Source organism: Lathamus discolor, chromosome 3, assembly GCF_037157495.1.
Source record: "Lathamus discolor isolate bLatDis1 chromosome 3, bLatDis1.hap1, whole genome shotgun sequence".
In the NCBI taxonomy this organism is placed as follows: domain Eukaryota; kingdom Metazoa; phylum Chordata; class Aves; order Psittaciformes; family Psittacidae; genus Lathamus; species Lathamus discolor.
In genome coordinates, this window is record NC_088886.1 from 109,096,835 (window position 1) to 109,114,876 (window position 18,042).

General features: G+C 37.4%; 1 protein-coding gene across 5 annotated transcripts in view; it reads left to right on the plus strand.

Moving 5' to 3' along the window:
* The window catches only part of PCDH15 (protocadherin related 15), a 464,553-nt gene that overhangs the window by 347,751 nt on the left and 98,760 nt on the right, over positions 1–18,042 (plus strand). For all 5 annotated transcript variants that reach the window (XM_065671106.1, XM_065671105.1, XM_065671103.1 and 2 more), the window contains 3 exons: positions 1,197–1,313; positions 13,848–13,988; positions 15,946–16,058. In XM_065671106.1, coding sequence (XP_065527178.1) covers positions 1,197–1,313; positions 13,848–13,988; positions 15,946–16,058 — 371 coding nt within the window. The remainder of the gene's footprint in view (positions 1–1,196; positions 1,314–13,847; positions 13,989–15,945; positions 16,059–18,042) is intronic.

Below are 18,042 nucleotides of genomic sequence, written 5' to 3' on the forward strand. Positions count from 1 at the left end.
AAGTTTGAGGAACTGGGGGGAAGGAAAGGTGTTACATAAGAGGTGATTGGCACCTGCATTCTCCCAGAGCTCAGAAACAAATTCTGCTTTGAGGAGAAAAAAAGTATGCTCTTCATTTGTGGACCAGTAAATTCACTCTTGTGTGCTGAAGGCATCTGATGCTGCTTATTTGTTCAGAAAAAAAACAAAAACAAAAACAAAAAAAAAAAAAACAAAACAAAAAAAAAACAAAACCAAAAAACACCAAAACCCACAAAAATTAATCTTTGTTATCCATATGTACAAAAAAAAAAAAAAAAGGAGAAATAAATTTTATTAGTAGAAGACTATGATTTACAGAGGTGCGTTTCATTTTTTGAATGGAACATACAGATAAAGTTTCTGGACCTCTCTGTGAGAGAATTTTGACAAAAACAAAAAATCAGTTCCTGACAATTTAGGACAGTCAGAATGATTACCTTTTTAATAACCCATGAAGCTATTTGATTTCTAAATGTTCGTGGCCCCTGATGCATGGGGCAACATGTCACAGTCATGTATGTGACTGCACAGCTCACAGAATTCCACACAGCCTGGTGTTTGGGTAAGGGTGTATCTTTCACATAATGAGGTACCTGTGAAAGTGTACTACTTATGTATCTATGCACACATGTCTAGATGTGAAAGTATACATATGTACATGCACACACTACTACAGCAGTGAAGTTAGGCCTTTGAAGCTTCTTTTTTTGATAACATACCTGTCAGTCTGAATAACACCATCTTAGGCTCCCATGAGGTGTTGATACTAATCTGACATTATATTTTCCCTTCATTTATTGCATATTAGAGGTAACAAACACTGTCAAAAAACAGCAGCTCATTCATTTTAGAAAATTAGCAAAGCCATGTTGTGGTCCACTGCTTCAGAAGCAGGTGTCATGGAAATTTCTGCTTTGTTTACTTGTGAGATTATGTGTTTTTCTGCAAAATCTCCGTTATCTCTCACATGAATATTTTTATTCAAACTTTGGCACCTTATCCTGGTGTGCTAGTTTTGTGCAGTGGTAAAGGAGTGGAGATCCAAGAGAGACTGTGAATGGCAAATAGGCTTTCTAATGAGTATGAAGTGATTGATAGAGTTTGAAGAAATTATTGTGAATGCATCTATAATGTTGCTTGAACTTCAGAACTAAACTCTTAATTATGTTTTGCAGGATATGAATGATTACTCTCCAGTATTTAGCAAAAAACTCTACAGGGGAATGGTTGCTCCTGATGCAGTCAAGGGCACTGTTATCACTACCGTTTCAGCTGAGGATCAAGATCCTCCAGTAAGTAAAAAGGTTATATTAATAGTCTGCACCCAAGAGGAAAAAAACTTTAACCCTTATAAGTGACCTAACTTTTTCAGCAACAAAGATGATTACTGTGAGTTTTACGGAATAGTAACGCAGACATTTGTTTATGTCAGCCTGTCCTTTGTCATTCTGGACAGAGACTGCATTTACAATGGTTGTTCGTGAATCTGGCAAATCGATGATACAGCTCCTTTGTTAGGAAGATTTTTGGAAAGTTCTGTATCCGACTTTACAGTGTAGATAAATAAGAAGAATAGGTGGGAAGGGAGGCCATGCCTGTCTTTGGTACAGCTCCACAGCTTAAAGAGGAAACAAATCACGACTTTGTAAGATTATTTCTTTGTTGATTTCACAGTCATTGTGAATTTCCAGTCTGAGACATCACAGGGTCATGTGGAACTCTACAGCTCAGCGGTCAGCCATATTGAATGTGCAGTATTTGAACTGTGTGCACTTGTTTTGGGGGTAAAGTTTCTTTCTGCTACTGTCTTTTATCGTTTTTCCCTGGTGAAGCACTTGATTGACAGAACTGGGCACGTATTTCTGACTTGTTAGCTCTTCTGAAGGGTAATATCAATTTTTATAATCAGAGGTTGGTGAACACTGGTGACCAGCTGATACACTGAGGACAATAAAAGCCAAAGATGTTCTGCCAGTCAGGTTTAACTTTTAATTGTTAGTTTTTGGCATATTAATGAGAATAATCCTCAGGGAGAAGAGTTCAGAGAGAATGTGCCATGCACGTTAAAAGCCGGTGGCATTGTTTGACGCAAATAAAATGTAGCTTAACTAAATATGCTACATAGTAATTTATTTACCACCCAAGAACAGAAATGCTAAAGTAGTGTAAGTCCTACAATGCCTTTGTAAAAAGTCCTGATAGACAAAGGTGAGTAATTCATTGCAGGTGATATATACTAGCGGGGTATTTCTGAACTTGGAGGTATTTAAGGTAATTTATAACAGCTGAAGATCTGGACTATTGTTTGTTTAATGTATATGAAAGACAGTATTGTCATCAAGTAGGTAATGAATAGCAGTAGTTATCAGTTAATAGCGGAACAGGGTATTTAAGGAATGTGGCAGCAGAGGATATAGACATTATTTGAGTAGTAAACAAAACAAATGGACAGAGGTGTGCCTTAGTGCCTAGTCTTGGACAATTTTAAGAGGTGTATTAAGAGACATTGGTGCCTGATTTTGAGTCCTCTGCTTGCAGGTGGAACGCAAGGTGTGGTGGTTTAAGTTCCTTCCACAGGGCATAGGCACATTAGAATAGGTTCACAACCAGCCCAACATGTTAATCACAGACTTGCTTAATTAAAAGCAGAGTAGTCAGCTTTACTGATGTCTTGCTTAGAGATGCTTTAAAAAAAAATGCACAGCCTGTTCTCTTTCTGGCAGGTACCTCGGCTCCTCTTCAGAGACACATCTGAGGATACTTTTAGCATACAGCAGGAGAAAGATGAGGCAGTGGTAGTGCTTACTCTCCTCCCTTTGCATCTTTTTATATTACTCTTGCTAGGAAAAGCCTTTCCATGGGACACTAGAGGCCTAGACTGCCTTCCCTCCACTGACTGAAGGATTCTGACTGAAGGAACTTTTAACTCTATTTCCATACAAAATATTTTAACAACCAGAAAGGAGGCTGGCCAGAGTTCATAAGAAACTTGAGGTATATCTGCAGGTGTGTAGAAGTCTTCCAAGCAAGAAAATTGCTATAAAGGTAAAAAGGGAGCACCTGTGAATATCAGGGACATGCAAGGTTAACCAGACTTGTACCCACATCACCTGGTCCTTTTCTGGACTTGGACCATTCTGCCTAGGCAAGGGGGCATACCTCTAGCAGCATTGTAAAAGTCTAAAATGTAGGACTCCTGGCTACTGCCTTTCAGAAGGCTTTGTAAGTGTTTTTGTGGACTACTTATACTCTTACTCCCACTGCCTTTTTTGCTTTGTGGGAGTCTAGTGCTTTTTATTTCCTTCACTGTTCCTTGGGGCACACCAGGCCTAGGTTTCCACCATTGTCTCAGTCACTTTAAAATAGTGATTTGCGGGGGAAAGTAGGTTTGACTGCTTGTATCTGGTTTTGTTATTTTTTGGTTGGGGCTTTTTTTTTTTTGTTGTTAGTTTGGTTGGTTGGTTTGTGATGGAAAACAATTTTTAAATTGATTTAAGACTATTTAATTTTACTCTGTGAATGACTTTTACTGTTGCATTTCATGAAGTCTTATTCTTCCATATGTTAGGTGCGATAGCCTAGGGATTACAGAATGAAAATAGAGATCAAAGTGCGCAAATTCTCTGTGTCACATTAGAAGCTTGCAAGGTTCATATTTACATTATATGTTGCAGACAGTAGTAGCTCGTTTTACTAGCATTTCTTCCTGAATAAAGCACTCATACTGCTGGAGTACTACCACCAAATAAGTAAACCTTACCTGGATATAAATGGGTCTGAGCTGCATTCAGCATTTCAGAGAGTTGCTTTCTTGATTACCAGCTGCTTAGCTGGAGAAAATCCTCTGTTGCTCTCCCTAGGAATGACTTAGGAAGCAGGGAGGTTCAAGAGCTCTCATCCTCTGCAGTTAGCAGGAAATAATTCAAAAGGAAACCCTCTGTCCTTATCACAAGTGCGGTCACTTCAGGTTGATCTGCCAGTAGAGAGTGGGGAAAACTCGTTGTGCACATGTGTTGAAAGTGTATGACTTTTTGATTGCCAGAGTAGAAATCTAAAATATTAAATTCACTAGTCACAGTCCTATGGACCTGTCTCTGCCCTTTACACCAGTACACATTTGCTTCTATAAGGTTTATCATACCAAACTTGAGAAAAGGGTAGAGAAAAGGATGCTATGGATCAATGAAATGGGGCAAGAAGATTAATTTTATTCTGTGGAAATTCTGACATAAATGGGTTAGTGAGGATAGAAAAAAATACTCATTGGGTCTAGAGAATCACTTTTTAGCTTTGTTTTTGTGCAGCTTTCATTTAATAGTATCTGTTGATTTACAACAAGATATTTTGGTCTCAACAAAGTATTTGCCCACAAGCTCCGTTTTATAATCCATGGATGTAATGTGTCTAAATCTTAAAAAATAAGATATCACTGAGATACTGGAGGAAACAAAATAGTTCAGAAACTGATTCACATATAACAGTTATTAGTCCTGTGGAATAAGCATTTTGTAATGCAAAGTTATTTCACTTTTTCATTTAAAAAACCCAAGCCCTTCTGAACTCTCTCCTTTTCCAATGTTTCTGTTACTATCACTTGAACAGATAAATGTAGAAACTTGACATGGATAAGCTTCTGTGCTATTTTGTACAGTGGGCAAAAATGGCCACCTCTAAGTGTTATGAGAATGGCAGAATAAAAACCTGACTAAAGCTCTTATGTCCCCCAGATGCCTTTCTTGTGATTTCCTTGTGTATTTATATGGCTTTCTTTTATATGGTTTTAGGTGTGTTATTTCTGAAAGAGGTGGGGATCACTTCCACTTCTGTGGAGAAATTGGTGCACCTACATGAGAGATCAAAATAACTGAATGTGGGATCCTTTTCATTACCATTATCACAGGCATAAATGCATATGACAGTAATGTTAAAATAATGTACTTCAAAATCAACTTTTTAATTTCTTTGATTTTTATGCAGACTTAAAAATGAAGTTAGCTTTAGGTTCTTAATGAATACAGTAGCCGTAAAAGTTAGTCAACTGTGGAGGAAAGCTCTTAAAATAGTTTTTGAAAGTTGGTATTTTATTTCAAACTAATGGCTGATAAATTTTACTTTTAAAATAATAATAATAAAAAAGAACATAGAGAAAATTATGAGGCATATATGACTTTTTCTTTTTTCTGACTGAGCCAACATGGTTAGATGCTCTGTGCTATTGGCAAATCTCTATTTATTTGGGGCTGGTTTTGACATTAAGTGGTTTCACAAAGTATTTTATATGAATTCACAAGAAATTGTTTTAAAAAACGCGCAAGATTTTCTCTGTTCACCAAGAGTACCTTCCTCAAAACTTGCCTTAAAGGAAAGAATATTCTTATCAATTATCAATATTTTAGTTGTGTGTTTTGTGGTTTTTAACCTGGTGGAATCTTGTTTTGCACAATACTAATACATCTATTTTATCAGGCCAGGAAAAGAAATATATATATATATATTCCTTTATATATACATTTAAAGTAACATATATATTTATATAGATATACGTGTTATTCAAATGCAACTGGTGATAATAGGACTTGTTTGGTTGCAAAAAAACCCTGATGGATTTCTGGTTACCTTTGACAATTACTAAATTAAATCAAAAATTATCTGTGCTGGATTCAAATGTTTCAAAGTATTTTGTTTTTATTTTGATCTGTGGATTTCAAAATGGTCAAAAGAACCTGTCCTGAAGGCATAACAGATCTCTCATAGTTATTCCTTCAGTCCTTAGTAAAATGTCAATTAAAACATAGAAACCAGTGCTTTTTGCTTAAAGGCCAGCACAGGATTTGAAGGGCTGTCTTGAGCAAATGTCAGTTTAAATCTTTCCTTTTCTTTATTTTCCAGTTTGAATTAGCTTTTTTAGCAGTGACTGAGAATATAAATTATGTTTCATATGTTGCTTTTATATTTGTTAAAGACACTCTAATTTGAAATACCATTCTGGTCCATGAAAGCTGGTAAACTCTGATTTGCGTGTGTTTCATAAACTAAGGTAAGTCAACATATTGTCCTTTGATTTATAAGAACAATCCACAGAATATTTTTCTACAGTTTTAAAATAGTTATATGGTATCTGATTTTTCAAATTACTTCGTACATCCTATAGTTGCTCACCCTGTCTTTCCCAGAAGAGTTTACATCTAATTCCAGGGACACTACATGTAAAGGGTAAGAAAATACTGAACAGAAAGCAACAAAAACAGTCGAAGGGAACCAGAGGTAATTATGGTAATAGACTAGAGGCATGAATATATGGCTGCCAAGAAAAAGCTTGAGTACAGCTTCAGTTCTTTCTAAATAACTGGTAAACCTTACTAAAATAAAAATTTTCAATTTTATAAGCATTGCAATTGAAATTGTTGAGACAGTTGAGAACAATTTCTGTCTAGCATTTGAATAATCCCTTTAAGGTGTAAGTACTTACATATTCATAATATTTTGTTGTGTAGAGATCTGAAAGACGGGAAGGTGAAAAGTTGTACTGTGTGCATGGGGTTAACCATGAAGAAGCAGTTGGGTGAGCCATCACTGGCACTGTACAAATTGAGCTAAAAGGGTGATAACACTGGTTTAGGAGGCTGCACTGAGTGGGAAACAGCAGAGACAGTTGTGTGCTGAAGGTTTCCGTCTCATATCATCCTGAGTTTTCTTACCAGAAGTGTTGTTGAGATGTAGCTTAAGGACTTTCTTTTTATCTAGTGTTTCTTAGCATCTAGGAGTGGATAAGGTTAGGCTGTTGGACATTAGGGTCAGGTGTCATGTTCAGGGCAACTCTGGAGTCCTGCATAGTGAAGCTGTGCCTCCAAAACCCTCTTGGAATTCCCAAGCACCAGGTGTACAGTCACTCAAACAGACTTTGTTGTATTTGTGTTGCCAAAGTTGCTCCAGTGAGTCTCAGTTTGGTTTTACTTGCTGTATACAATGTAAGCTGATATCTAAGTAATCCCAGGCAGAAATACAATAAAACTGAGACAATATTTTTCCACCATGAACTCCTTGCTTTCTTTCCTGGGAGCATTCCACTGACCCTATTTGAGTTTAATTTCCCCACAGACTCTTTTGTGTTGAAGACAGTCATCTGACCAAAAGACAAAGTGAAAAATGGTGCAAGCAGGTATCCTGTGTGAAATACACAATTTTGCAAGGGTTTTGTGTGCCTGGAAAACTAAAGAAATGCTGCATCTCTGCTGGAGGTGCCTAAGAAATTCTTCTAGAAACTAAGGAAAATGTGATAATGACATATAGATACATATTTATTTTTAAGTGCTACTTTGCTTTAGCTAACACAAACATACGCAGCTTTGGTTTGTCTCAAATATTTTCAAGTCTTTACAGGGAGAGATATTTGGAGTCTCCAAAGCATGTATGAAGTCAGTATCTGACTCACCTACACTTCTGAATCTTATTAGCACAGTCTTTAGTATCTCCAGTCAGCATCTATTGTCATTTATTTTGGGGGCAAAGAGATGATTCTTTGTAGCTGAAGAAATCTGAAGCCTGTATCAGGGTTGGTACAGTTGCATAAGTCCCTCAATTTAATGATGTTCAACCACTGAGAAAGTCCTCAGAACTATTTATTTTCCCCCTCTCAGTGCTCAGTTTAAGAACATAGCTCTCAAAGAATGGCAAGTAGCCTGGCCAAAACAAGAGCTTCTTAAAATGCTTCAGGAGTGGCAAGGGAAAATGTGTGGAATCAGTGTCTATAAACTCTTTGGGCCATCTGGGTGGCTCACCACTTCTACAGTCAACAGCTGTATAGAGACTCAGCTGAAATTGCTTTTAAACTGCCTCTCTCTTGCTGCCTTTCCATTCTTTGTCTTGGGTTTTGATTTGGCTTAAACTATAAATAAATCCTAGTCCACGCTGTACGTGGCCACAAAAAAAAGGCATGGCATCTCTGTTTCCTACACAAGCTAATGTATACTCTAAGTTAAAATGACAGGGACTATCACTTTGTGAGCAAGAGAAAGGAAAGCAAAAGGACTCTTGTGGCTCTGTGGAATAATCAAACCAAACGCAGAGCAGAGCAGTGGTTTACTTCGAAACTTTAAATGTCAAACTTGATCACAGCTGGGAAGGTTCTGGAGAAGGAGCTTTAAGCGAGATTTATTTTCTATTAATTACGTACCAAAGTTTACAAAACTGTATTTTAAATGAGACAATTGTGTGTTGAGGGATTTGAATGGTGGTTGCTTTTTTGCTTGTCAAAGGGGCTACCTGTAATTATGTTCAGCAGGTCTGTACAGATGTCTGCACAAATACTTCAGTTATTCAAGGACACCTGAGATCATCCTTGGAGTTTTCTTCATTGTGAACAGTTTATGCTTTATTGAAGTGATGTGGTGATGAAAGATGCTAGATGATTATGACTACATTCGCAAAGCTCTTAGCTCTCCAAATATTTTGAAAAGAAACCAACATGAGCTACTTGATACTTAGTTTCCTTGCTTTGTTTGTCAGAAGGTGAATATTCTCAGAATTGATGTAACTTGAGGTGTTTGCTTTTCCTGTATATGCCCCTGTAAATGCTGTTTTCGTTCCATGGGTAATTTGCCTGCATATTCTGATCTTATTGATTTAGAATTGTCAATAGAAACAGATGCAGAACACTAATTTTAATGAGCAGCCAGCTTCCAGAGCTCCAGAACATCTGATTTAATGGTTTATCCAATCTTGTAAGGTTTTTGTTCAATGGAGCACTTTTGTCAAATTGAGAGTAATTGTCCTCATTGTTCTACAGGAAGCCTCTAAAAGTAGGATGCTAGCACATATTTAGTTAGAGATTTCACAGATATTTAATTGGAAATAAAAGCATTTTCAGGCAGTCCAGGGCTTGATCTTTTAAAAACTGTTACTGTTTGGTTTCATAGTATCTGCTGGAGATTTGTATATGAATCATGCTGCAAATTCAGTGAGTTCTTACAGTATTTTTATCTTATGGTTTAAAAAGTTCATGTTCTTTTTGTCCAGTTTGTTATAGTTAATACTTCAGAATTTCCAGATTTAGAATTCAGAATTCCAGGCCCCCTTGTTAAGTTACATACTAAAGAATTAACTCCTTCAAATTTTAGAGTTTATATAAATAAATTTAAAATTATATGCATAAGTGCACCATTCAAAACCCATAGATGGGATAAGACCCACCAAAATCATTTGCTTGCTCTGTAGGCTGTCCCATTTTTAATAGTTCCTTTACGCTGAGTATGTTAGAACATGTGCAGCCACTTGTAAATTCTGCTTCTAGCATCACTTTCAAATATTTTTTTATAGAATTACTTTTACAAAATTTGCCTTAGTGAACTCTTCACAATGCAAATCATTCAAATTTTAATCAAATGCTACGGATAGAGGTAATTTATTAAACTCCTTACCAGTGTCACATTTTGTCTATAAAACCCTCAGAAGTTTTCTGGCTTCAGTAAGAAAGTGGCATTGAGAACAAAGAGACTTGGTAAATTAATCTGTATTCATTATGCACTATTCCACACTAGTACTTAGGGATAAAATCCAGGTCTTTTATCAGATGCACATCTGAGCTCTTCACAGGTAGACTGAAAATAAAAGTGAAGTGTATTTTTCAATGGACTGCTCTTTCCTGGGCCAACTCACTTGGGTTTTGTTACCCACTTGGATAGTGGAAGTTGCATTTCCAAGCTTTCTTTTGAATTGCTTGCAGAAATATGCATGAAAACATTTAGAAGTTATTGTTGCTTTGTACTTCTCACCATTTTTCCTGACTTTTTAAAATTACAATTTCTCTGCAATCTGTCTATGCCTGTTGAGAGTTATCTCAACAGTGCACATGTGTACCCTCCACAGCCTCTTTGCCCAAGCCCTTTGTGTGCAGCTTGATCATCTAACATAAATGTTGGGAACATTTTTGTACCTATCAGCTGTATCACAAATGAATATCGTTTCCCCAGAGCAAATGGAAACTTGAGGAATTATGCAACAATAAAAGAAATAAATGAAGCTGGATGAGCTTTAGATCTAAGTTTGATACTAATCTTGAACTGTCTGGTAAACTTTGATTTGAGAGAATGAACATGGTTCCTGCCAAGCACAATCCTTGCTCTATGGTTTATTTAAGAATATTATCTACTATATTCAAGTTTTGCTGTAGACATATGACTGCATCTAAATTCATTTAGAAAGAAGACAAAAGATGATTAATATTTGAGATAATTAAAACTTGCTTCTCTGAGAAATCTCTCTGGAGAAGTTTCTAATTACATTGGTGCCAAAATATAATAAATAAAAAATAAATCCCTCCTTTGTTATTTTCAGAAATGACAGAAGTGTTCTTGAGAGTCAGATCAGTAACAATAACCTGATAAGATTTTTGTTTATTTAATAACAAATTAGCTAGTGTGTGCAGGTTTAATGATGATGATGGCTTTTAGTCTTCCAAGCAAATGTGAGGACCATTAGTTTGAAACCAGATAGAGTGGATTTCAGCAGGTAATTTCCTCTTAATTATAATGTTGAAGAAAAATGACTGACTCGGGGAATGCAGAGGGGAAGTAGTATAATGACCTCTGTTATGCTATGATCTCTGAAATTAGTCATGTTTTCAAGGATTTGTATTATTTAGTGTATATAGACCCACAAAGTACTTTTAACTATTAACATGGTCTTTCACATATTACTTCACTAAAGACCAAACACATCTGGCAGACCCACTTCTGAATTATTAAAGGTGCTGAGCACTTTTGAGCACTTTTTTGAGCACTTTAGGCAGCACTGGAGCAGTGTACTGCCTAATAAACCCTTCCTGGGCTGGATTTCCTTTAAGGGCTCAAAGAGGCAATGGCCTCATCACGGCTGCAGTTAGAATCGTCAAGAAGAGCAGCTGTGCAAATCTTCCCAGAAACTCTGTGAATTTCCCAGTTGTATCCAGCCCTGTTCACTTCTGTTTATGTGCAAGGTGTTATGTGCACAGGGTTTTATGGGGGAGGAAGGTTGAGATGGCCTGGCTGCTTTGTCCTCTGTCTTACTCTTCAAATTACTTAGGTCTCACTAGGCTTGTCTTAGGAAATATTAGACTTGGCCTTATAGCAGCCATAAAATTCTTACAAGCTACTTCTAATTTTAAATTTTAATAAATATTCTTTAATAATCAGTCACTTTTCTCTCATTCAAGATGGTTTACTCATTGAATAGTCCTACTACACATCAGAAGTTTATGCGGCAAAATCTGACATGTTACACAGCTCTGTAGCATTCAGTTGCATGATGTAAAATGCCTGTACTAAATCCATTCCAGTAAAGCTTTTAGTTTAGATCATGCATTTTGACTGCATTTCAGTGCACTTTTATTGTATCAACAAAATGTTGATATGATACAGTAAGCTTAAACCACTTCTGCAGCTGTTTCTCTTGCTATTTACAAAAGTAAATTTTCTATTTCCTAGTAGTTATTAGCTGACATGGTACATTGAATAGATTCTCAATAACAACAAAGCTGCTTTATACCACATCATTAAATGCAGAAGAAAATTATTGATTCACTATTAATGAAACTGTAGGCTCTCATATTTTGTCTGTTTAGATACAATGTCAAGGTTAAAACCTCACCTGAGGTCGAGATTCAGAGGCATTAGGAAAATGAAATCATGTTGATAGAGCCCAAGTTTCTTAGTGTTTCTATGAGTCTACTCCCACAATGTTTAAATTTTGTGAAATGTCACAAATGTCGACACATCCAGATAACACAGACTTTTGTTTAGTGAAAAATAATTATGTAGATATCAGTGTGGAAAAAAAAAAACCCTTTCTTTGCTTTAAAGCCCTTCTTTGATAACCCTTTTTCTTACAGCTCTTTAGTATATAGTTTATATTCATACTGGCTTCAGTGCTTTTGTAAGCTGCTGTTATGTCACCTTTTAATCTTTGAAAACAGTAGATTACTATCAATTCTAGTGAAAGGGCATTTGCTGAAAGTAACCTGTTAAAAATTAATGTCTCCCAGACATCCTCTGTAACCTGTCCATGGTACAGTTCATCTAGTAGGAAAAGAGTTTGGGTGATTGCCGCCAAAAGTGCCTGATGTCATCAAGAGAGACTTCAGGGCATTGTGATGACTGGTTAAGGGATCAGGAGCACAAGTAGTTTCTCCTCTATCCTTCCAGTTGCATGGAATGATGAGAGAGGAAACAGGAAGAGCCAGCAGATCAATACCTGGCTCCAGGCCTGGTATCATGGGCAGAATTTTGGGGGTCTTGGACATGGGTCAGTTTGCACAACATGAGGCCTGCTGGCAACAGATGTGGTACACCTGTCTCAAAGAAGGCAAAGGATCTTTGCACAGGAGTTAGCAGGGCTCATTGAAAGAGCTTTAAATGATATTTGATTGGGGATAGAGATAAAACCAGGCTTGGTAGAAATAAGCCTGGTGGTAGCATACCAGTGTTTGGGGGTCAGTGTGCTAGTGATGTCCTTTGGTCTGCCATCTTGGTGGAGGTAGGTGATGCTGATCCAGGCAGCAGCAAAGAGGCAAGGATTATTGAGGTGGTTGAAACAGCCTTTGACACCATTTCTCACAGCATTCTTTGGAGAAACTGGCTGTTCATGACTTGGTTGAGTGTACTCTTAACTGAGTAAAAAACCGGCTGGATGTCTGAGACCCAAGAGCGGTGGTGAATGGAATTAAATCCAGTTGGCAGCTGGTCGGAAGTGGTTTCCCCCAGGGCTCAGTACTGAAGCCACTTCTGGTTAATAACTTTATCAATGAACTGGACAAGGGGATTGAGTGCACCATCAGTAATTTTGCAGATGACACCAAGCTGGGTGGGAGTACTGATCTGCTTGAGAGTAGGAAGGATCCACAGAAGGACCTGCACAGGCTGACTCAAAGAGCCAAAGCCAGCTGTATGAGATTCAACAAGACAAAATGTCCTGCATCTGGATCACAACCACCCAATACAATACTACAGGCTTGGGAAGAGCGGCTGGAAAGCTGCTTGGTGGAAAAGGACCTAGGGGTGTTGGTTGACAGCTGTCTGAATACGAGCAGTGTGCCCAGATAGCCAAGAAGCACCCCAGAACCCTGGCTCTTGTCAGAAATACTGTGGCCAGCAGTACTAAGGCAGGATTGTCTCCCTGTGCTCAGCACTGGTGAGGCCACACCTTGAATATTGTGTTCAGTTTTGGTATGTAAAAAAGTCCATTTAAGCTTCATGGTGAGTTTGCCCAGGCAACCTAGTGCTGTCTTCATTTCATTTCCTCTAAAAGAGAAGTGTGTTAATGTCACATAGACTGTCTTGTATGTAGAACTATAGTCTGACATTTCAGAAAATAATATAACATACATTTTTCCATCTTCAGCAACAAGATACTGTGACTTTCAGGACAAGCTAGATAAGTGTTAAAGTTTATAGGATATTTACAAGTTTCTTGAACTTCAAAGGAGTTTTATAACACTAGCAGTTTTGAAAGGTATATTAACCAACATTAAGCTGTGCCTATCTTCTGTTATTTAAAAATTGCAGTAGTTATAAAGCAGATTACTGCTTCTGCCTGTATTTAAGTAGATGCATTTTTCAGCTGTCTTCTTTCCAAACCTGTGTTCATTTTCTTACTGGACCTCTCACATGTCACTGTAAGGTATTTTGGGTGGAAATAGAGGGCATGCTCAGTAACAAATCCAGTTATAAGGAAGACAAACAGAAAGTTTTGTTCGTGATGATCTGATTACCAGTGTTGCTTTTTAATCCTTTACTAACTTAATGAGATGTGTAAAAGTACAAAAATATGCAAATTGCTTTGTTCTTGCCTTACAGGGCACACCAGCAAGTCGAGTCCGATACAAAGTAGACGTTGTCCAGTTTCCTTACAGTGCTAGCATTTTTGACGTGGAGGAAAACTCAGGACGTGTAGTAACCAGAGTAAACCTAAATGAAGAGCCAAGTACAGTGTTTAAGGTATGAACTCGTATAGCTGTTTATTGTTAGTAAATGTTGCCTGTATTTGATAGATTTCCTTCTATCTTTGTGTTTCTCTATGTTGTTTTATATTGCATAGAAAGATGTGAAATTTTGATTTGGTTTGTTTCTTTACTTTCTTAATTTCTTCCTGGCACATATTCTGTGCTCTTTTAGTTTCAGAAACATTTTGAATGGATGTGATTGCTACTGTTAGGAGGATGGAAGAAACAGGGAGGCAACCTCATCTTTTGAAAGTTACCTTGCTGATCTCTTTGTTTTCAACAGGCTGTCATCATAGCAATTTTGTGAGAACTTCTTAAGAATAACGAGATATCTTGTAAAGTTATTGTACAGTGGATAGTTTGGTACTTCCTGTTCACAAGTCTCCTGTCTTTAAGGAGATTTAAATTACTATTGTGTTGTTACCGTTCCTGAAGAGTCTTAAGTGTAAATAGTATAGACTAAGTTATGATTTTAATCAAAATCATTGTGACAGATATCCCCCTTTAAATCCATAAGTAGAGGTGGTAGTTAAAAATTAAAATAGAAGTGTGTAGGTATTATACTTTAACCCCAGACAGCAACTAAGCACCACACAGCCATTTGCTCACTCCCTCCCGAGCGGAATCGGGGAGAGAATTGGAGAAGTGAAAATGAGAAAACTTGTGTGTTGAGATGAAGACAGTTTAATAGGGAAAGCAAAAGCTGTGCATGCAAACAAAGCAAAACAAGGCATTCATTCACTCCTTCCCATTAACAGGTATGTGTTGAGCCATCTCCAGGAAAGAAGGGCTCCATCATGTGTAACAGTTACTTGGGAAGACAAACGCCATCCTTCTGAATGTGTGTGTGTGTCCCCGCCTTCCTCTTTCTCCCCCCAGCTTTATATGCTGAGCATGATGCCATTTGGCATGGAATATCCCTTTGATCAGTTGGGGTCAGTTGTCCCCCTACTCCCAACTTCTTGTGCACTCCCAGCCTATTTGCTGGTGGGGTGAAATAAAATATAAAAACCATAACAATAATTATACTAATAATAGGGAACCCAAAAAGAAGAAGAAATAAAAAGTTAGGAAACACAAGTGATGTGCAATACAGTTGCTCACTACCCACTGACTGATGTTAGGCCCATCCCCAAGCAGTGACTGGTGGCTCCCAGGCAATTCCACCCCTTTTATATACCAAGCATGATGTTCTGTGGTATGGAATATCCCTTTAGCTAGTTTGAGTCAGCTGTCCTGTCTGTGTGCCTCCACTCATACAGCAAAGCATGAGGGGCTGAAATGTCCTTGATCAGGGTAAGCATTCCTTAGCAACAACTAAAACATAGGAGTGTTATCCGCTTTATTCTCAGACTCAAGCCAAAACACACCACTGTACCAGCTACGAGGAAGAAAATTAGCTTTATCCCAGCAGAAGCCAGAACAAGAATCTCTTTTCTTAAGAGGATTTTTTTTAGGGGGGAGGTAATGTTAATTTTTTTGTTTTGATATCAAATATTAATGTCAGCAACACTTTTCCTGTTTATTGGAAGATATGGTGATTTTTCAATAAAAAAATATAATGCATAAGTGGAGAACAGAATTATATACCATTGAAGAAGGTGAAACTGATTCTGGAGTTCTGAGTGAAGACAGTCTGTGGTTAGATGTGAAGGAAATCCCCTGAAAAATGTACTTGAGGTTGGCAATGTGTTTTGGGGAGGTGTTTTTACAGGATTCTTGTATTTTAATTCCAGTTTACTGTGTATTTCTACATTTTCTAGCAGCTGGTTCAGCTTTTGGGTGGCTGTCACCTTTTTAGTTTGTGTTTTGTTTTTATGCAAGGTATGATTTGCAGTGAAAGAAAATCTCGTCTGACTTTTTAGACTGAAAATATGAGAAGTGTTGTTTCAAGTCCATATAAAAAGTATTCATGCCTATAGTAAGAGGGTGATTTTCTGTATTGTTTATAGCTAGTGGTCATTGCATATGATGATGGGGATCCTGTGAAGTTCAACACCACCACTGTAGAAATTGCTGTACTGCAGCCTTCAGTAATTCCACGTTTTACACAGGATGAATACAGGTAAAGCATTTATTCATTCACATTATAACTGTTTTGGGTTTTTTTTAAGTTGAAATAAGTTTCTGTTTTAATGCTATTCTAAGATATATGGGATACAAAAATACTGTATTGCCAGTGTGTAAGTGCTTCCCCTGCATATACTTGAACTTTTGTACCTTCTGCTGTTCATTTTGGCTCACAGAAAACAATAAGACACAAAAATAAGGTTTGAACAAAATTACCAAAACCTTTATTACTTAGAACTGATAACGTATTTACTGATATCTTGAGGTCCTTTCCAACCCTAACCATTCTATGATTCTATGATATGAACTATTCTTCAGGAAATAAATTGGGTGCTGCTCTGAAGAGAGAGCAGTCAGCGCTCAAATCCAGCAGAAGCATGACTGTGTGAAATTGCATGTAAGACTTCTTTGCAGCACTCTTGTTTGACAAAATGAGGGTGACAAAATACTTGAGAGTTCTTCTTCCTCTTAGCCACAAGTTATTTTGCAGCCAGCCATTCCCTAAGCATATTAGATAGTGGTGCAATTTTACTGTCTTAACAGGTTGTCTCCAACTGAAAAGATCTGGACTGTAGGTGACAATGACAGTGAGGAAAGGTTTGTTTGAAATTATCATTTCAGAAACTGTTGAAAATGACAGTCATATTTGAGTGTTTTTCGATTCTGTAAACCATTTATGTGGGATATGAGATAATTCAGACTCTTTGACATTAGAAGGGAAGATAATAGTTATTACTACAGCTTCATGACTTGATAAAGTTTACCCTCTGGCAATTTAATAAAATCAATCCCATTTTCTTAAAATTAAGTTTAAAAAAATAGTGCAAAATATGATTATTTTCTTAAATTTTGTTACAGAGAGTGTGTTCGTAGATGATTTGACGTCTATATAATAGTAGGAAGTGATATGATCAATGCAACCAGCCTCCTGAAATCAAGAAGTTGCAGCCTTGCTCCAATATGTGCTCTTGATTCCAATGCAGTCACATTATCAGTATCAGAATATAGCGGGGTTTTCGAAATAGTACATTTTCAAAGCAAACTACTGCAGAAAATTAGAAAACAGAAATTGAATATAATATTATTGGCTTCAGCAGACCTTAATGAGAGGACTTGCTGAGCTGTCTTAAGGACTTCAGACAAAAAATTCATTATATTCATGCTGTTTTTCCTCATTATTAGAATATTAACATTTTGAAGCAATATCTTAAAAAAAATGAAAAATAGCAAAATACCATTAGTCCTCTACTAATGTCGTAATAAATCTTGAAACAAATATGAAATCTGAAGGAATAGCACAAAATTATAAACTTTGCACTTGATGATAGTGCAAATTATATTTTGAGGAAGGATTTTTCTTGAGATGGATAGTTTCTGCTGCTCTCTATATTTTATTTGCTATCTTCAAATGTATGAGGTGTAGTTTAAGTAATGTATCAAAAGGTAGTCATAGAATCATAGAATCATAGAATAGTTAGGGTTGGAAAGGACCTCAAGATCATCTAGTTCCAACCCCCCTGCCATGGGCAGGGACACCTCACACTAAACCATCCCACCCAAGGCTTCATCCAACTGGGCCTTGAACACTGCCAGGGATGGAGCACTCACAACCTCCCTGGGCAGCCGATTCCAGTGCCTCATCACCCTCACAGGAAAGAATTTCCTCCTTATATCCAATCTAAACTTCCCCTGTTTAAGTTTGAACCCATTACCCCTTGTCCTGTCACTACAGTCCCTGACAAAGAGTCCCTCCCCAGCATCCCTATAGGCCCCCTTCAGGTACTGGAAGGCTGCTATGAGGTCTCCACGCAGCCTTCTCTTCTCCAGGCTGAACAGCCCCAACTTCCTCAGCTTGTATTCATACAGGAGGTGCTCCAGTCCCCTGATCATCCTCGTGGCCCTCCTCTGGACTTGTTCCAGTAGTTCCATGTCCTTTTTATGTTGAGGACACCAGAACTGCACACAATACTCCAGGTGAG